Source organism: Pelobates fuscus, chromosome 12, assembly GCF_036172605.1.
Source record: "Pelobates fuscus isolate aPelFus1 chromosome 12, aPelFus1.pri, whole genome shotgun sequence".
Classification (NCBI taxonomy): Eukaryota; Metazoa; Chordata; class Amphibia; order Anura; family Pelobatidae; genus Pelobates; species Pelobates fuscus.
The window spans coordinates 39,579,466-39,598,630 of record NC_086328.1 but is presented as its reverse complement, the minus strand read 5'-3'; the positions used below and the strand labels follow the sequence as shown (position 1 = coordinate 39,598,630).

Below are 19,165 nucleotides of genomic sequence, written 5' to 3'. Positions count from 1 at the left end.
CTGCTGCACAGATAATGGCGATATATAAGTATAAGGCTCTAGATCAGGGAGAACCAATGCAAGAAGATGAATGTTGAAGATTCACATCATAAGATAAGTCTGGTCTGGTTCATGGTAACCTGAGGTATATGCAAACCAAGGTTAAGTGATGCCTCAAGTAATTGTGAAATATCAGAGGCATCAAAGGGGGGAATGTGATGTAATTCCAGTAAAATACAAGTTTAGCAGGCTAAGATTGCCACAAGGCATATGTATGTATATGTGTTTGTAGTATCAGTTGGTTAATTACACGTAGCTAAGATACTGTCATCACTGTACTGACCAGGTGCAGGAATGTAAGAACTGGAATTACGCGTCCCTCTCCTTTGTATCAGATGAGCCACGTGGTTAGACCGGATGGATGAGTTTAGACTCTATTCATTAAATAGGTTAAGGGTATGTGTGGGTGTAGTTAATTGTGGGAGGAGCTACAGTGCTATATAAGGAATGTACTCTATGTATTCAGTACTCAGACTTTGCTGTATTTTGGTGACGCTAGTCCCTCTGAGTCCCGATCGGTGATCCAATAAAGAATCTCTTCCTTCCTGAAGAAACCTGTGTCCATCTCTCTGTGCTTGGCTTCCGTCAGTTTCTCCGGTATCAATATTATATACCGTTTTTTAGACAACAAAAAGGGCTTTAATTTGATGTGACCTATACATGTATAAATTCTCATTTATTACAAAATAAAATGCAAAATAATGTGGAAAAAAAAAACGCTTTTTTCCCCACGTTTTGGCAATAATAATGTGTGCATAATATGTACAGCTTAGGAAAAGTGATTCAAAATCAATTAATTTATGTGTCTTGATTTACAAAGTACATCATATGTGTAGGATTTCAGTTTATTTTGAAAGTTACAGGTCACAAACTACAAGGTCTAAAATAAAATTTCAATGTGAAACAATTTTAGAAGTTGGTATGTTTGTCTTGGAAGTTTAATACCCATTACAGGAAACAAAATTGCCACACAAAAGTATATATTTATATAAAGTAGACATCACAGGCTATTTACCTAAGGTTAGTTTGACACTTTTTGCGTAGCCATTTCACCTCCAATCTCTGCTAAATATTGGAGTAAAATTGTGTTTTTTCTCTATTTTGGCATATTCACATATAACAAGGTTTTTGTAATGTGTATTTTTCGTAAATCTAGTGTGTGCTATCCCTGTACAGAACCCCATATTGTGCTCAGCTACATCTGCTGAGTACAACGATACCCCCATTGTATACCTTTGCCCCTATTCTGTGAAGCTACAGTGCCATATAGGAGACCATGCTATTTCAGTTTCTATAGTTGGAATTTTCATAGATGGTCATATGTCTGAATTTGTGGCATTATAGCCATTTGACTGTTCAAATAACCCCATAAAGGCCTTCCATTTGAGAAAGCAGACACCCAAGGGTATGTTATTAGGCATATATTATACCTTAACTTGCCACCATATTTTCACCAATTTATTTCAAATTTTGTGGTGAGAAAAAAAAAAAATATTTTTACATACATGTTGCATTTTCGCTGGGTATTTCTTACATTTGATAAGTGCCACTGTCATAAATTCCCCCTAAGTATGCTCAGTTACCTCTTCTGAGTAAAACAATATGCCCAATATATGACCCAGACACTATTTTGTGAAGTTACAGTGCTGTGAAAGAGATGTGATAAGTTCAGGTTTTTAAGTGCGAATTTACATGGAGAGTTTTAATGGGTCCGTATTCTATTTTTAAATGTTAGCAGGCTGCTTTTTCCAATTACCCCAAAAAGGCATACTATTTCTTAAAGAAGACTCCCAAAGGTATTTCAAATGGCAAACCTTAGCGTGGGATAATTTTTCCGTTAGCTTGTATCAAGTGCAGTGGTAAAAAACATTTTTTTCTGCCTTTTTGACACACAGTGAGTTTGTACTGAGCACAGCAATACCCCCATATGTACCTTTGCCAGGTATATGCGGACATTGAAGGGGCACATTTGAGACACAGCCATTTAAGTTTTTTCAAACTTTAAATTTTTACGCTGTGTCCATACCCCACTTTGGAGGTTTGTTTGTAGGTTAATTATTCCAGCTACCCCATAAAGGCATACCATTTCTTAAAGAAGAGACCCTAGGGTATTTCAAAAGATGTATTTTGAACCTTAGCGTGAAATCATTTTTCCGCTAGCTTGTACCAAGTGTAGTGGTAATAAGCATTTTTTACTGCCTTTTTTACACACACAATGAGTTTGTACTGTATATTTTGCAAACCTTATGTGTGCTACGGCTATATAATACTTCCTATCTTGCTCAGCTATGTCGTCTGAGCACAGCAATACCCCCATATGTACCTTTGCCAGGTATATGCGGACATTGAAGGGGCACATTTGAGACACAGCCATTTAAGTTTTTTCAAACTTTACATTTTTACGCTGTGTCCATACCCCACTTTGGAGGTGTGTTTGTAGGTTAATTATTCCAGCTACCCCATAAAGGCATACCATTTCCTAAAGAAGACACCCCAGGGTGTTTCAAAAGGCATATTTGAAACCTTACCGTGGTATCATTTTTTCGCTAGCCTGTACCAAGTGTAGCGGTAATACGCATTTTCCCCCATTTTTTAACATTTTTTGTAACTTTTTAACCCCTTAAGGACACATGACATGTGTGACATGTCATGATTCCCTTTTATTCCCGAAGTTTTGTCCTTAAGGGGTTAAAAGTTTTTTTTTAACTTTTAAAAAGTTTTATTTAGCATTTAACAACTTATTTTACTATTTTAAAACTTTGTTTAAACTTTTCAAAAGTTTTTTTTAACTTTTTATTGTTTTTTTTTACTTTTAACCCCTAACTAGCCTAACCGTAAATCTCCAAATTTCCCCACTAACTTCTACCCACCTTAGCTAAATAAATAAATATTTTAAAATATTTAAAAGAATTAATTAAATACATTTAACCCCTGAGGATTAAAAAAAATAAAAGTTAACCCTCAGGGGTTAAAAGAAAAAAAATCAGATCACAGTGAAATACTGTGATCTGTATTTTGATCACTGCAGGCAGTGATCATAGGGCAGGGAAGGGGTTAAATTTTATTTGAAAGAGGGGGGGGGGGGGGATTTTGCTACAAACACTTTTTTTTTACAGCCAGAGACAGATCAGCACCGATCTGTCTCTCTGCTGTTCACAGCTCACACGGAGCTGCAGGGAAACAGATCGGGTTTCACTGCAGCATGTGTGATCACTCTGACTCCCGGTCAGAGCGATCACATGGGCTGTGAAAGTGAAACTGCCTGTGTTAGTGTGCCTCCGATAGGGAGACACACTACAGGAAGATTAACCCCACGATTGCCGCGATTGTGGCAATCAGAGGTTAATTTTCATTTATGACGGAAATTTTCCGTCCAGCGTCCTTAAGGGGAGTGCTGCAATGACGGAAAATTTTCGTCATGCGTCCTTAAGGGGTTAAAAGTTTTACTCCTTGTGTTTTGTGACCTGTAACTACCAAAAAATGTAAAATCCCAGACACATTATATATTCTGTAAATCAGAACGAAATTAATGTATTTTTAATTACTTTCCTTAAAGGACCACTCTAGTGCCAGGAAAACATACTCGTTTTCCTGGCACTAGAGTGCCCTGAGGGTGCCCCCACCCTCAGGGACCCACTCCCGCCCGGCTCTGGAAAGGGGAAAGGGGTAAAAACTTACCTTTTTCCAGCGCTGGGCGGAGAGATCTCCTCCTGCTCTCCTCCTCCGATCCGCCTCTTCTCCTCCCCGTCGGCTGAATGCGCACGCGCGGCAAGAGCTGCGCGCGCATTCAGCCGGTCACATAGGAAAGCATTCTCAATGCTTTCCTATGGACGCTGGCGTGCTCTCACTGTGAAAATCACAGTGAGAAGCACGCAAGCGCCTCTAGCGGCTGTCAATGAGACAGCCACTAGAGGACATAGGGGGAAGGCTTAACCCATTCACAAACATAGCAGTTTCTCTGAAACTGCTATGTTTATGAAAAAATGGGTTAACCCTAGAAGGACCTGGCACCCAGACCACCTCATTAAGCTGAAGTGGTCTGGGTGCCTAGAGTGGTCCTTTAACCTTCACTAATTGAGCACACATTAGTATTGCAAAAACTGTAAAAAAAAACACACACAATTTTGAATTCTTTTTGCATTTTTCTGTATTTTTTTTGTAATAAATAAGTGTATATATATATATAAGATTTTCTCTGCACTGAATAAATGATTTCAACAAGTCCTCTGGAGTGCTCTACTTACTGCCTGCATATATATATATATATATATATATATATATATATATATATGTGTGTGTGTGTGTGTTCCATCAAATTAAAGCCCTTTCTGTCCTTTAACCCCTTAAGTCCGGAGGGCGTACTATTACGTCCTTTTAAAAGCGGCTCTAAACGCCGCCGGACGTAATAGTACGCCCTCCGGTTTTTAGTAACTTACCCGGTCGCCGGCGTTCCCACGCCGGCGATCGCGGTTGGGGGGACTCCCAGGGAGCCCCCCCGCGGCACATCTTCCTCCTCCGGTGCCTCCCGGTCATGTGAGAGTGAGGTCCTTGCGAGGACCTCACAATCACATGGCCGGGATAGCTGGCTCAGGCATTGCCAGCAGGGGGACCAACTGTAATGACAGTTGGTCCCCCTGCTGGCTGAAAATTAAATAAAAATAATGTTAAAAGTGTAAAAAAAAAAATGTATACTTAGATCATATATATATATATTATATATATATGATCTAAGTATATATATACACATATACATACACACACATACACCGTCTAGGTGTATTTTAATATTAATATATATATAATTATATATATATATTAATATCAAATTACACGTAGACTGATACTGATTAAATATATATATAATTATTGTTATATATATATTTATAAATAATATAACAAAAATAAATATGTAAATACGTAAAAAAATAAAATAAAATAAATAATTAAAAATAAAATATAAAAAAATATATAGATGTGTTTTATTTCGTTCTAACTGTATTGTGATATTAATATATATATATTTATATCAAAATACACGTAGAACGAAATAATATATATATCTATATACATAAATATATACGTATATATCACTATATATATATACCTATATATAAATAAAAATATTAAAAAAAAAATATATATATATATACGTATATATACACATATATATATATATACATATATTAATTCTACACATATATTTATGTAATAATTTTACATAATTAGGTATCCTAATTAATTACAATTAGCGGGACCTGCCTGACCACCCATGCCGAAAGTATAGGGAATTTAATTTGCTAGCACTATATTTAACATTATAACTTTCCAAGACACCATAAAACCTGTACATGGGGGTTACTGTTTTACTCGGGAGACTTCGCTGAACACAAATATTAGTGTTTCAAAACAGTAAAATGTATTACAACCATGATATCGCCAGTAAAAGTGACGTTTTTTGCATTTTTCACGCACAAACAGCACTTACAGGGACGATATTATTGCTGCAATACTTTTTACTGTTTTGAAACACAAATATTTGTGTTCAGCGAAGTCTCCTGAGTACAACAGTACCCCTCATGTACAGGTTTTATGGTGTTTTCAAAAATTACAGCGTCAAATATAAGGCTTGTGTTTAATTTTTTTCACATTAAAATTCGCCAGATTGCTTACGTTGCCTTTATGACCCTATGGTAGCCCAAGAATTAAAATTACCCCTATGATGGCATACCATTTGCAATAGTAGACAACCAAAGGTATTGCAAATGGGGTATGTCCAGTCTTTTTTAGTAGCCACTTAGTCACAAACACTGGCCAAAATTTGCATTTTTTGCATTTTTCACACACAAACAAATACGAACGCTAACTTTGGCCAGTGTTTGTGACCAAATGGCTACTAAAAAAGACTGGACATCGCTTATTTGCAATACCTTGGGTCGTCTACTATTGCAAATGGTATGCCATTATGGGTGTAAATTTATTTCCTGGGCTACTATACAGTCTCAAAGGCAACGTAACCAATCTGGCGAATTTCAATTTCAAATGTAACACGCTATATTTGACCCTGTAACTTCCCAAAACACCATAAAACCTGTACATAGGGGGTACTGTTTTACACGTGAGACTTTGCTGAATACAAATATGTGTATTTTATTGCAGTAAAAGCAAACAGTATTATGACATTGACAGTTAAAATGTCATGTAGAACGAAAAAAATAAAAAAAAATCTTATTTTGTCCCATTTTTTTCATATTAAATTATGTTTCATAGCTAAATATTTGATATTAAATGAAAGCCCTGTTTCCCCTGAATAAAATGATATATAATAAGGGGGGGTGCATTTAATATGAAAGAGGTGAATTACGGTTGGACAGACATATAGCGCAAATGCCAGGTTTTGTTTACGTTTTGTTTCGTTCACAACTTGTACATTTGGCTGCGGTGTTAAGGGGTTAAAAAACGGTATATAATATGTGTCGGTGCAATAAATTAGTAAAATGCAAATTGCGGTTGAACGCAAACAACAAAAAATGCAAAAAATGCTGTTGTCATTAAGTGCAAGACAAGCTTCTGAAGCTGCGTCCTTAAGGGGTTAAGTTGTTATGAGGCATGGAGTGCTCCATTAACCCCTTAAGACCGGAGGGCGTACTATTACGCCCTATTTTAAGCGTCTCTAAACGCCACCGGGCGTAATAGTACGCCCTCCGTTTTTTAACTTACCCGGTCGCCGGTGATCCCACGCCGGCGATCGAGGTTGGGGGGACTCCCAGGGAGCCCCCTGCAGCAGATCCTCCCTCCTGGGGGCCCCCCGGCCATGTGAGAGTGAGGTCCTTGCGAGGACCTCACAATCACATGGCTGGGTTAGCTGGCTCAGGCGTTGCCAGCAGAGGGACTGCCTGTAATGACAGGTAGTCCCCCTGCTGTCTGGAAATAAAATAAATAAATATTAAATAAGTGTAAAAAAAAAATATATATATATATATATATATTATATATATATGATCTAAGTATATATATACAAAAATACATACACTGTCTAGGTGTATTTTACTATTAATATATATATAATTATGTCCAGTCTTTTTTAGTAGCCACTTAGTCACAAACACTGGCCAGAATTGGCGTTTTTCGCATTTTTCACACACAAACAAATACTAACGCTAACTTTGGCCAGTGTTTGTGACCAAATGGCTACTTAAAAAGACTGGACATACCCCATTTGCAATACTTTGGGCTGTCTACTATTGCAAATGGTATGCCATTATGGGTGTAAATTTTATTCCTGGGCTACAGTCCCAAAGGCAACGTAACCAATCTGGCGAATTTCAATTTCAAATGTAACGTGCCATATTTGACCCTGTAATTTCCCAAAACACCATAAAACCTGTACATTTTACACGTTTTACACGTGAGACTTTGCTGAATACAAATATGTGTATTTTATTGCAGTTAAAGCAAACAGTATTATAACATTGACAGTTAAAATGTCATGTAGAACTAAAAAAATAAAAATAAAATCTTATTTTCTCCTATTTTTTTCATATTAAATTATGTTTCATAGCTAAATATTTGATATTAAATGAAAGCCCTGTTTCCCCTGAATAAAATGATATATAATAAGGGGGGGTGCATTTAATATGAAAGAGGTGAATTACGGTTGGACAGACATATAGCGCAAATGCCAGGTTTTGTTTACGTTTTGTTTTGTTCACAACTTGTACTGATACCGGAGAAACTGACGGAAGCGAAGCACAGAGAGATGGACACAGGTTTCTTCAGGAAGGAAGAGATTCTTTATTGGATCACCGATCGGGACTCAGAGGGACTAGCGTCACCAAAATACCACAAGTTCTGAGCCCCGGACAATAGTGCAGGCTCCTTATATAGGCACATAACTCCTCCCATATTAAGCTCCACCCGCACATTCTCTTGACCAATCAATACAAATAAGAATTAACTTCCTGCTTGACCGCATGGCTTGTCCAGCACAATGGAGGAGGGGGAATACTACATCCTGTATTCTTGCACATGCTCCGTACACTACTGATCGTATCTTGCCTCGTGCAACCAACTGATCGATACGTCAGCATATGCACGTACACATGCCACGTGGTAATCTCAGCATACTAAATTTATTTTTACCGAGATTCCACCACATTCCCCCCTTTGATGTCTCTTGATATTTTACAATTACTTGAGGCATCACTTAACCTTAGTTTGCATACACCGCAAGTTACCTTGAACCAGACCAGACTTATCTTATGATGTGAATCTTCAACACTCATCTTCCTGCATTGGTTCTCCCTGATCTAGAGCCTTATATTTATAAATCGCCATTATCTGTGCAGCAGCCTTCCTCTCTGCTATATTTTCTATCAGGCTTTGCACAGACCTAACTACTAAGGGTATAAGACACGGCAGGAGTAGACACAACATTAAAATCAGTAGGACTCCACCTACCACTGCCTTAAGCCCTCCAAACCACTCATACCAGCTACCAAACCAACTACTTGGATTATACCCTTTCCATACCTGAGTAGGCACATGCGCTAGTTTAACCATATGGCTAGTAAGCTCAGCTATTGCTTGCCCTTCGTCATCTATTTGAAGACAGCAATTGCTCAGGTTAAACTTCCCACATACACCTCCCTCTACTGCCAAAAGGTAATCCAAGGCTAATCTATTTTGGTAGACTGCCGTCCTCATCCTGGTGTTATGCTTCGCTAGAAGATTGAGCGCTTGTGATGTTTCGTTAGTAATAATCTCAACCACCGCCTGTAATCTTATAATACGGTTGAGCATATAAATAGGGGTTCTATAACCAAAGGTACCATCCTCTGCCCACGTGGCTGGCCCATAATAATCTATGATACGCTGGGGAGGCCATTCATCATCTTCCCAGGCGCCTATCTCTATGGGTCCCCTTTTCTTCCTATGATTCACATCATACACTTTAACACCTAAAGTCTCACCTGTTTCAATCGGTAACAAGAAGAAGGATGGTTTGAGCATACCCAACACACATGCCCCTTCCCAGTCCTGTGGCAACTCCGAATAGGCTTTCTTACCACAGATCCAGTACAAATTTGCTGGGGCTCTCCAGGTAGATGTGATGGATAAATCAAACCACACATCCTTTAAATTGGCGTATCTAGCAAACGGGTTAGGTGGTTCTGAGACATTTGAAGCCGACCACCAAGTTGTATTCTTTGTATCATCATCATAAGCTTTTTGCCCTAGACAAGTTAATTCTCCTACAGAAGTATTATACATTATTCCTTTCCTTGCTATACAAACATAACCTATGATGGAGGTCTTTAATCTCCACTCAGATTTACCTCTAACACTCATATGATAATCGGCTTGTGTAGATATTAATTGGTCAACTGCCTCAGAACCGGACATTACCTCCTTTGCTTCCCAAGGCCATTGGTCTCCAATGTTAGTACCTCCACACACATAGCAGTTGGTAACATTAAGACTACCGGCAATACTTTCAGCTAAGTCAATGAACAGGTTTTTAGCATTATGGGGGATCTTATTATCTATACTCATCTCTTCATAAAAGGAATGGTATACTTGATGAGTTTGGGAGGATACCGTATCAGTCTCTATCCCTATAAACAATAATGTCCCAGGATCTAAACCCGTCCCGTATATCTGAAACCCAAATAAATTGCCATATTTGTCTAAGAACTTATCGGGGTTATTTATAAGTATATGGATGGGATTACATTCCATAGACTTACAATATGGGCTGGTAGGCAACTTAGTCACTATCATGTCTTTGTCTACTGTCTGTCCCCAAGTCGCCCACCCCACACAAGACCAATATGGGCAAAAGTTATAGTCTTTATTCGGGCATCTAGGACTAACATATTTATTTTTACTACTGGGACAAATATATTTATCATTAGACCCATACGTCCTCTCCCATCTAAGATCCCCACATACATTCCACGGCTTTCTACCACTCGATATCGCTTTACACGCATCAAATAGCAGAACACCCGAAGAATGTACGGATTCTAACACCGTCTTATTAATTAGGGTCCCCTGAGGATCTCCATTCCTGAGAGTCAACCAAATTGTACGGGGTTGATACTCCGGACTAAAGCACTTAGGTTCTCCTACTCCTAAATGGCACACACTATAATCTATATTTAGGTATCTACATCTCGATACATCTCCTTTACACTCGTATTGTGAATGCCAAATTAGGGTTTGGGAAATATGGTTACCTGTTCTTGTAGTCTTAATGCATACCTCACAGCTAGGAGTGTCGGTACCTCTACCTTCCTGAATATAAAAATACACATAAATAAACACTATCATCAACACATCTTTCGCCGTCATCCTCAGTCTTCGTCCGTGCGAAGGCACCTCAGCTTCCAGGATGTAAGGGCTGCAGGGAATGGAGTTCTGCTCGTCTTCACAGGAGTCCCTTCGAGACTTTCCCTGGCTTATACACTATATGTCGGTAAGCGGACAGGCTTTATTATGGCCGTCTAAAAACACTCACTTCACCAAATCCCTGTAACAATAAAATTTGTAATCCACAATAGTTCCTCGTTACTCCGACTGAGTAGTGCGTTTTAACCGGATCTTGCAGGGATTCTCTGGATCTGCTGTAACTTGCCAAGAATCGACTGCTGCTGGTTTAACCCTGGAGTGATGTATCCACGGAGTCACTTCGGCTACTTTTATCGCTGTAGGGGTAGACAAAAGAACAACATAAGGACCTCTCCACTTGGGCCCTAACGGTACATTATTCCACTCTTTAATCCACACTTGATCTCCTGGATGATAACTATGAACAGGGGGATAAATATTCACAGGTAATCTATCTTGTACCCATTTCTGTACCTCCTCCATAGTCTTACCCAACTCTACAACCTGCTGCCGGGTAATTCCTTCTCCCAACTGACTCAAGTCCCCCCTTAAGTTACCAAGTACGGGAGGTGGTCGCCCATACATGATTTCAAAAGGAGAGAGGCCCATCCTTCTGGTAGGGGTACTGCGGATTCGCAATAGAGCTATGGGTAAGAGAACGTTCCACTTAAGTTGGGTTTCCTGACACATTTTAGCCAACTGATTCTTAATAGTTCTATTCATTCTCTCTACCTTACCAGAACTCTGGGGTCTATATGCTGTATGAAGCCTCCACTTTATACCAAGCATATGAGTCAGTTGTTGTAGGCACTGATGAACAAAAGCTGGACCATTGTCCGATCCTATAGAACAGGGTAGTCCATATCGGGGTATTATTTCTCGTAGCAGGAATCTCACAACTTCTCCTGCTTTCTCTGTACAAGTAGGACATGCTTCTACCCAGCCTGAATAGGTGCACACAATTACCAGCAGGTAACGATGTCCACCCGATTTAGGCATCACTGTAAAGTCAATTTGTAAATCGGACATGGGGAGTCCCCCCATAAACTGGACTCCTGGTGGCTTTACTGGTCCTTGTCTTGCATTATTTTTAGCACACGTTACACATCTTCGTACAATGGCCTGAGTCAAGTTGGACAATCTTGGTATGTAGAAATGTTTTCTGAGAGATTCTTCAGTACTGTCTCTCCCAGAATGTGTCCCGTTGTGATAATTTTGGACAATTTCTACCGCTAGTGATGCTGGTATGACTATTCTTCCATCTTCTAGCTGATACCACTTGTTCTCCAAATACTTTCCTGGTTCAGTCTTTAACCACTCCTCTTCTTGAGCTGTATAAACTGGAGTCCATTGGTATAAGAGCAGCTATATGCCCCACATACTCCTGTCTTCCTGATTCAGCAGCACGCTTAGCTGCACTATCTGCCATCCGATTTCCTTTGGTTACATCACCATCTCCTCTCAGATGCGCTCGACAATGTATGATACCGACTTCTTTCGGCTCCCACACTGCTTCCAATAGTTGTAGGATTTCAGCTGCATACTTGATTTCTTTTCCTTCTGAATTCAGTAGTCCTCTTTCTTTATACAAAGCTCCGTGGGCATGAGTGGTTAAAAACGCATATTTGGAGTCCGTGTAGATGTTCACTCTTAAACCTTCAGCCAATTGTAACGCTCGTGTCAGTGCTATCAATTCTGCCTTTTGTGCTGATGTTCCTTTCGCCAGTGGCCGAGCTTCTATCACCTTGTCTATTGTTGTCACTGCATATCCTGCATAGCGGATCCCTTCTTTCACATAACTACTGCCGTCGGTATAATATTGAACATCGGGGTTCTGGATGGGAAAATCACGAAGATCTGGTCTACTTGAGAATACTTCATCCATTACTTCCAAACAATCATGTTGACTTTCAGTAGGTTGTGGCAAAAGGGTAGCTGGATTTAAGGTGTTTACAGTCTCTAAATGCACTCTTGGGTTTTCACACAACATTGCTTGATACTTGGTCATACGGCTGTTACTAAACCAATGATTTCCTTTGTAATCCAACAACGTCTGTACTGCATGTGGGACTCGTACATAAAGTTCTTGACCCAGAGTGAGTTTGTCGGCTTCAGCTACTAGCAGGGCAGCTGCAGCTACGGCTCTTAGACAAGGTGGAAGTCCGCTGGCCACTGCATCCAATTGCTTAGACATGTAGGCAACAGGTCTTTGCCATGATCCCAAGTACTGTGTCAATACTCCCACAGCCATTCTTCTTTGCTCGTGTACATATAAGTAGAATGGTCGTGTGTGATCAGGTAGACCTAATGCTGGGGCACTCATCAAAGCCTTCTTCACATCTTCAAATGCCGTTTGCTGTTCTTGGGTCCATAAGAAGGGGTCGTGCTCTGTACCTTTGATAGCTGCGTACAGAGGTTTTGCCAGTATCGCGTAGCTGGGAATCCATATCCTACAGAAGCCTGCTGCCCCCAAGAATTCTCGCACTTGTCTTCTATTCTTGGGTATCCGTATTTGGCACACAGCTTCTTTTCTCTCTGGCCCCATAATTCTTTGACCTTCAGAGATATGGAATCCCAGATATTTGACAGTTGGCAAACACAACTGAGCCTTCTTTCTAGACACCTTGTATCCTGCCTTCCAGAGAATGTGTAGTAGATCGTGCGTTGCTCGCTGACAGATTTCTTTTGTAACTGCTGCTATCAACAAGTCATCTACATATTGTAACAATACACACTCTCCTGGGATGGACTCGAAATCCAGTAGATCTTGACTTAGGGCTGAACCAAATAGGGTAGGTGAATTTTTAAACCCTTGAGGCAGTCTTGTCCAAGTCATTTGGCGTTTTGAGCCCGTTACAGCGTTCTCCCATTGGAAAGCGAAAATACATTGACTTTCTGCGGCAATTCGGAGGCAAAAGAAGGCATCTTTGAGGTCTAAGACTGTAAAGTAAGTAGCCCCGCCCGGAATTAAAGCAAGCAGGTTATATGGATTGGGTACAACTGGATGTATACTAACAACCGCATCATTGACTGCTCTCAAGTCCTGCACAGGTCGATACTCATCTGTACCGGGCTTTTGAACAGGCAGCAATGGGGTGTTCCAGGGGGAAGTACAGAATTTTAGGATACCATACCGTATGAACTTATCCAGATAGGATTGGATGTTCTTCTTAGCCTTCTGCGGGATGTGGTATTGTCTTAGGCTCACTGGATAAACCCCAAGTTTTAGTTCAATTTTTATAGGTGGAATATTGCGGGCCAGTCCTGGTGGGTTGTTCTCTGCCCAAACTCCTGGTATGTTGAATAATGTCTCATCACTCCTAGGGTTTTGGCTAGTCAACGATGTATAAAGTCGCCACTCTTCTTCCTTTGGTACGGATAATGTCATGATACCTGAAGGTCCATTAAACTTTAAGGATGTTGTTCCATTTGGTAGGAACGTAATCTGCGCTTGTAATTTTGATAGCATATCACGTCCCAGCAATTGGACTGGACATTCAGGCATATAAAGGAATTGATGTTTTACTACGTGGCCTCCCAATGTACAGAGTCGACTTTTAAGAACCGTTTTTTCAGCACTTCTTCCAGTTGCTCCTATTACAGTAATAGTCCTTCCAGATGGAGGAGCAACTAGATTAGTCACCACTGAATGTTCAGCACCAGTGTCGATCATGAACGCACTCCTTTTTCCCCCTATTGATACATCGACCATAGGCTCCGCTCGACCAAGGGGGATGGAGCCCGGTCGGTATCAATAGTCCTCCATGACCGTGTCAGCCAATCCTACAAAGTCCCTGCCTTCTCTATCGCGGGACCTTTGCGCTGCTGGGATATATCTATCTTCCCTAACACTTCCTCTGTTCCCATTGCTCCCTCTATTACCATTACTCCCTCCGGGGCCTCCTCTACCTCTCGCTCTGCCTCTAAAGTTTCCATAACCTATCCTAGGTCTGTCTTTCTCACACTGTTCTCTTCGAGGACACTCATTTCTCCAATGCCCTTCTTCCCTACAGTATGCGCACTGATTTCTACTTAGAGGTTCCTCATTCCATCTACTATCGCCTCTATCTGGGCCCCGTCTATCTACGCCTGCGATCGCTACCGCTAGCATGTCTGCCTTTCTACGCATCTTGCGCTCTTCCTCTTTCTTACTTTCTGTTTCCCTATTCATGTATACCTTATTCGCTACCTCCATTAGTTGGGTGATGGACATACCTGCAAACCCTTCTAACTTTTGTAGCTTGCGCTTAATATCTCCATAAGCTTGGCTGACAAAGGCGGAGTTCACCATTCGGGAATTGTCTGCGTCCTCCGGATTAAAGGGGGTATACAAGCGGTATGCCTCCAATAATCGGTCATAAAAGACACTGGGCGCTTCATCACTTTTCTGAATCACCTCAACTGTCTTCGACATGTTAATGGCTTTCTTTCCTCCGGCTTTCATGCCAGCAATTATAGCGTCTCTATAGGCTCTGAGTTGAACCATATCAGCACCATTTACATTCCAATCGGGATCGGTGTTGGGATAATGTGTTGCGGCCCATGCTGATGGATTGGCTTGGTTTAAAGTACGGGCTTTATCCTCTAGTGCTTTAATGGCCGCTTGATTAATTCTTGTCCTTTCCTCATTGTTGAATAAAGTCATTAATAACTGCTGGCAATCAGCCCATGTCGGGTTATGTGTCTGTACTATTGAGGTGAACAGATCAGTCATAGCTTGTGGTTTCTCAGTATACGAGGAATTGTGGGTCTTCCAATTTAAGAGATCGGTTGTCGTGAATGGGACATATACAAAGACTGGGTCAGCATGTGCCATTTGGCCTGCGGCATCGATATAGGCTGACCCAGGATTCAGACGAAGAGGCATCTGATAGTGTTTTAATTGTTGGGCACCGGTCAACTGTCGGGTCTGTATGGGGCTACGTGGAGGGGCGTCAGTCATAGGTTCCAGTCGGGGAGAAATAGGGTATGGGGATGTGGGAGCTTGGTTTTGGGAAAAAGTTGTAAATAAAACACTTCGAGCCGAGCTAGATGAAGCTTGACCGGAAGTCTGAAGTGGCGCCAAATCAGGATATTCGTTTTTAATGGGGGTTGGTTCTGATTCCGGAAGGGGAGATTTAGTACGAGGGGGGGTGGATCCTGTACTGGAGGAGGAAGCGGAAGTGGATGAGGGTAATGAGGGGAGGGTTGCAGGACTTCCTGCATTTGCGTCACTTCCTCTTAACGGAAAGTAAGGGGGCGGCAAAGGGATCTCGGACTCAGGGGGCGTGTCCAAAATGGGCCTAACACCAGTCCTAGTGGACGAACAAGTCCTAGCTACCATGAGGCGACATTGCTCCTCGTGGCATATCTGGAGCCATTTTGGCGAGTCATTTACGGCCTGTCTCCAACAATCAATATAAGGAAACTGGCCGTAAAGTTCAGGCCTACCTGATACAGCCACGTGTACGCGCTGTACCAGAGTTGGATCCAAACTGCCACGTGGCGGCCATGCCGCAACCAAAGTAGGCCACTCCCTAGTACACAAAGTGACCAAACGTACAGGAGACATTTTAACCCCAAAATCACAAGTTTTGAATCCCTTTTTAAAATTCTTCACCATACAACCTAAGGGATCCGGAATCGTTGACTGCGACGCACCCATACTTAACAATGGAACGTCGTCGACAACGATTACTATACACGCGTACTTATTCAACAGTCACACCCGTTTCCTCTGGCAACAGCACCACGTGGTACAGTTACCAAGTGAAACGTACACAATAACACAATAAACACTCAGGGAATTCCCGTACACACACAGCTGTTACACCAGTCACTAGATAATCAATATTATGCCCTTTGGCGTAACTATACAGTCACCCACGCTATAATTCTCTATATACGAATTACCCGTCTATAACACACCCCAGTAACATCGTCTTTTACAAATAGCGGTTACAGTACGGTTAGCATAGGTCAAAGCACAAGTTAAGGTCACAATACAATTATTAGTGGTTATGGTGTTAAACATGCAATGGACGACAATGATTAGTACTTATATACAGTGTCAGTAAATATACAGGGTTATGGTACCGTGCACTATAATACAGCAACACACTATTAACACTCTCGCTAGACGGCTGAGCTCGCGCTATCTAACAAGATATACACTTTACTAAACAATCGTTAACACATTTACAATTCCCAACTAAACTATTGGCCAGTACCTTGAATGGACTACCTAAAAACAATCTACATACGTTTTGGTTAGCCACACTGCCCAAGCACCACATATAGCGAGCTAGAGGACCGAATTTACACAGACGCCTCTTAGTCGATAACTATCAAAAGTCTAGTGGGTTCCAAATTTACACGCCTTCCCACTTAGCCCAGATAGGATGAGAGCTAGCGAACCGAATTTACACAGACGCCGCTTAGTCTCCCGGTCCCTCCGACCTAGCGAACAAAATATACACCCTAGAACGCTAGTCTAGACAAGACACCGGTGTCCGGCTAGGGCTATTTACACCAGAGCCCCGCCTGACTAACAAAATCAAACGGTCTGACTAAAGAGCGTTCGATCGAGCGGTGCGCCTTCGCTCCTTCCCTCCGATAGAGGGGGCAGATACACAGATTTAAACCCCTTTGGGCCTACCGCACAATCGGTATACCCCTAGTGGGTTCTGCCGTCTAAAACAGCAGTTGTCTTACCTCCTCGTTCCTGAACCTGAGTTCACACTCATCGACGGGGACACCCCAGCACTTCTCACGTAGAGGCCGATGATCTCCTGGACAACAGACCAGTGGCGCCGAGACGAAGGGAGGTCCACGCAGAAGTTCAGGGGTGCAGCCGTAGAGAACGTGGGCAAAGATAGACCGTCTCACGCCTCTGCCTCTCAGCTACCGTTGAACGATGAGTTTCCCGACCAATGCACCAAATGATACCGGAGAAACTGACGGAAGTGAAGCACAGAGAGATGGACACAGGTTTCTTCAGGAAGGAAGAGATTCTTTATTGGATCACCGATCGGGACTCAGAGGGACTAGCGTCACCAAAATACCACAAGTTCTGAGCCCCGGACAATAGTGCAGGCTCCTTATATAGGCACATAACTCCTCCCATATTAAGCTCCACCCGCACATTCTCTTGACCAATCAATACAAATAAGAATTAACTTCCTGCTTAACCGCATGGCTTGTCCAGCACAATGGAGGAGGGGGAATACTACATCCTGTATTCTTGCACATGCTCCGTACACTACTGATCGTATCTTGCCTCGTGCAACCAACTGATCGATACGTCAGCATATGCACGTACACATGCCACGTGGTAATCTCGGCCTACTAAATTTATTTTTACCGAGATTCCACCACAGTACATTTGGCTCAGTCCTTAAGGGGTTAATTGAAAAACCTGTGAGTAATTTGTTTAATATGTACATATGTTGTTTTAAATCTACTAGCATTTGTAATATTTCTTAAAATGTCATCAGATTTCTTACAAAAAAAAATCATATACTGGCTATTTGATCATTATTATTATTTTATTATTTTGTCACATATGTTAAAAATTTTATTTTAGCTTTCATGACAATATATTAGACCCTGAAATAGAAAGATACCATTTCATCCATGAACATTTTAATCTTCCAATATTCTTTCGATGATCGGAGAAATAAAAAGAGAAAAAAATCATAATTTTTAAATTATTTCATCTTTGGACAACAATCTGTACACAAAATTGCTTAATCCTATATTTAAATGCTAGTTATATTAAAATAATATTTTTTTAAAAAAAGGACCTGATGGTGAGTGGGTTAGACTGGAGGTATATAGGATATTCTATAATGTTTGCTTCATATGTTTCTATTGCATACAAGTCAGTAAGGATTTTTACAGGAAATAGTTAAACTTTGGACTTGAGAGAGAGAATAGGTTAGTGTATCACATGCTTCAGCTGCTACTTCCTGGAGATAGAAAGGCTTGCCTTAGAACAATCAGAGAGACAGAAAAGGATTGCATCTCGTTGAAAGAACAAGGAAAACAGGCATCCAGAATATAGGCCGAGAAGACATGTCTGGGTTTAAAATCAACACAGTCTTAGTGACTGGATCAAACAGGGGGATTGGATTTGAATTTGTGCAGCAGTTTCTGAACAGCAATAATCCTCCACAAAAAATCTTTGCTACATGTCGTGACCCAGAGGGTGCAAAGAGTGAGGTAAGTGTGCTTTTAGTTATTCTCCAATGTTCCGAAAGTTAATAATGCTGTGATCTTGATCTTAAAGGAACAGTGTGCACCATAACAACATAATATCATTGAAGTGATTATGGTGTCTGGAGTCCTTTGGCACCATCTCACAGTTCATTGTAGACCTGCTTTCAGTTGGTTTAACACATAATGGGGGGATTTCTAATTTGGAGGCGAGTTGGTATTGGAAATACCAATCCGTAAAGCGATAAAATGAGAGGGTTCACCTGCAGCGTTAACCTGAGCGACATAACGAGCAGCGTTGTGGCGCCTGGGGACCCTCATTCAAACTTAAACTGTTCAAAAAGGCTCTAAGACTCAACAGTAAGTGTCGACTCTAGGCACCATAACCACTTCAATGAGAAAAGTCGTGTTGCTCAGAGAATTCCTTTCAGAATGTTCAGTTTTCAACAGAAAACTTCAGTTATTTTAAAAGCAATATTGCAAAAAAGTGATGACTAGGCTTCGGATGTAGTCATAGCTTGGCTATTGTAGCCAATTCATT

General features: G+C 41.1%; 2 protein-coding genes across 2 annotated transcripts in view; both read left to right on the top strand.

Moving 5' to 3' along the window:
• LOC134578629 (inactive hydroxysteroid dehydrogenase-like protein 1) overlaps nt 1-19,165 on the top strand; it is a 1,053,979-nt gene that overhangs the window by 343,146 nt on the left and 691,668 nt on the right. The window lies entirely within an intron of this gene.
• Nucleotides 18,365-19,165, top strand: part of LOC134579260 (C-signal-like) — a 42,943-nt gene continuing 42,142 nt past the window's right edge. Inside the window, exon 1 of the mRNA XM_063438481.1 lies at nt 18,365-18,630. Coding sequence (XP_063294551.1) covers nt 18,484-18,630 — 147 coding nt within the window. The 5' untranslated portion in view covers nt 18,365-18,483. The remainder of the gene's footprint in view (nt 18,631-19,165) is intronic.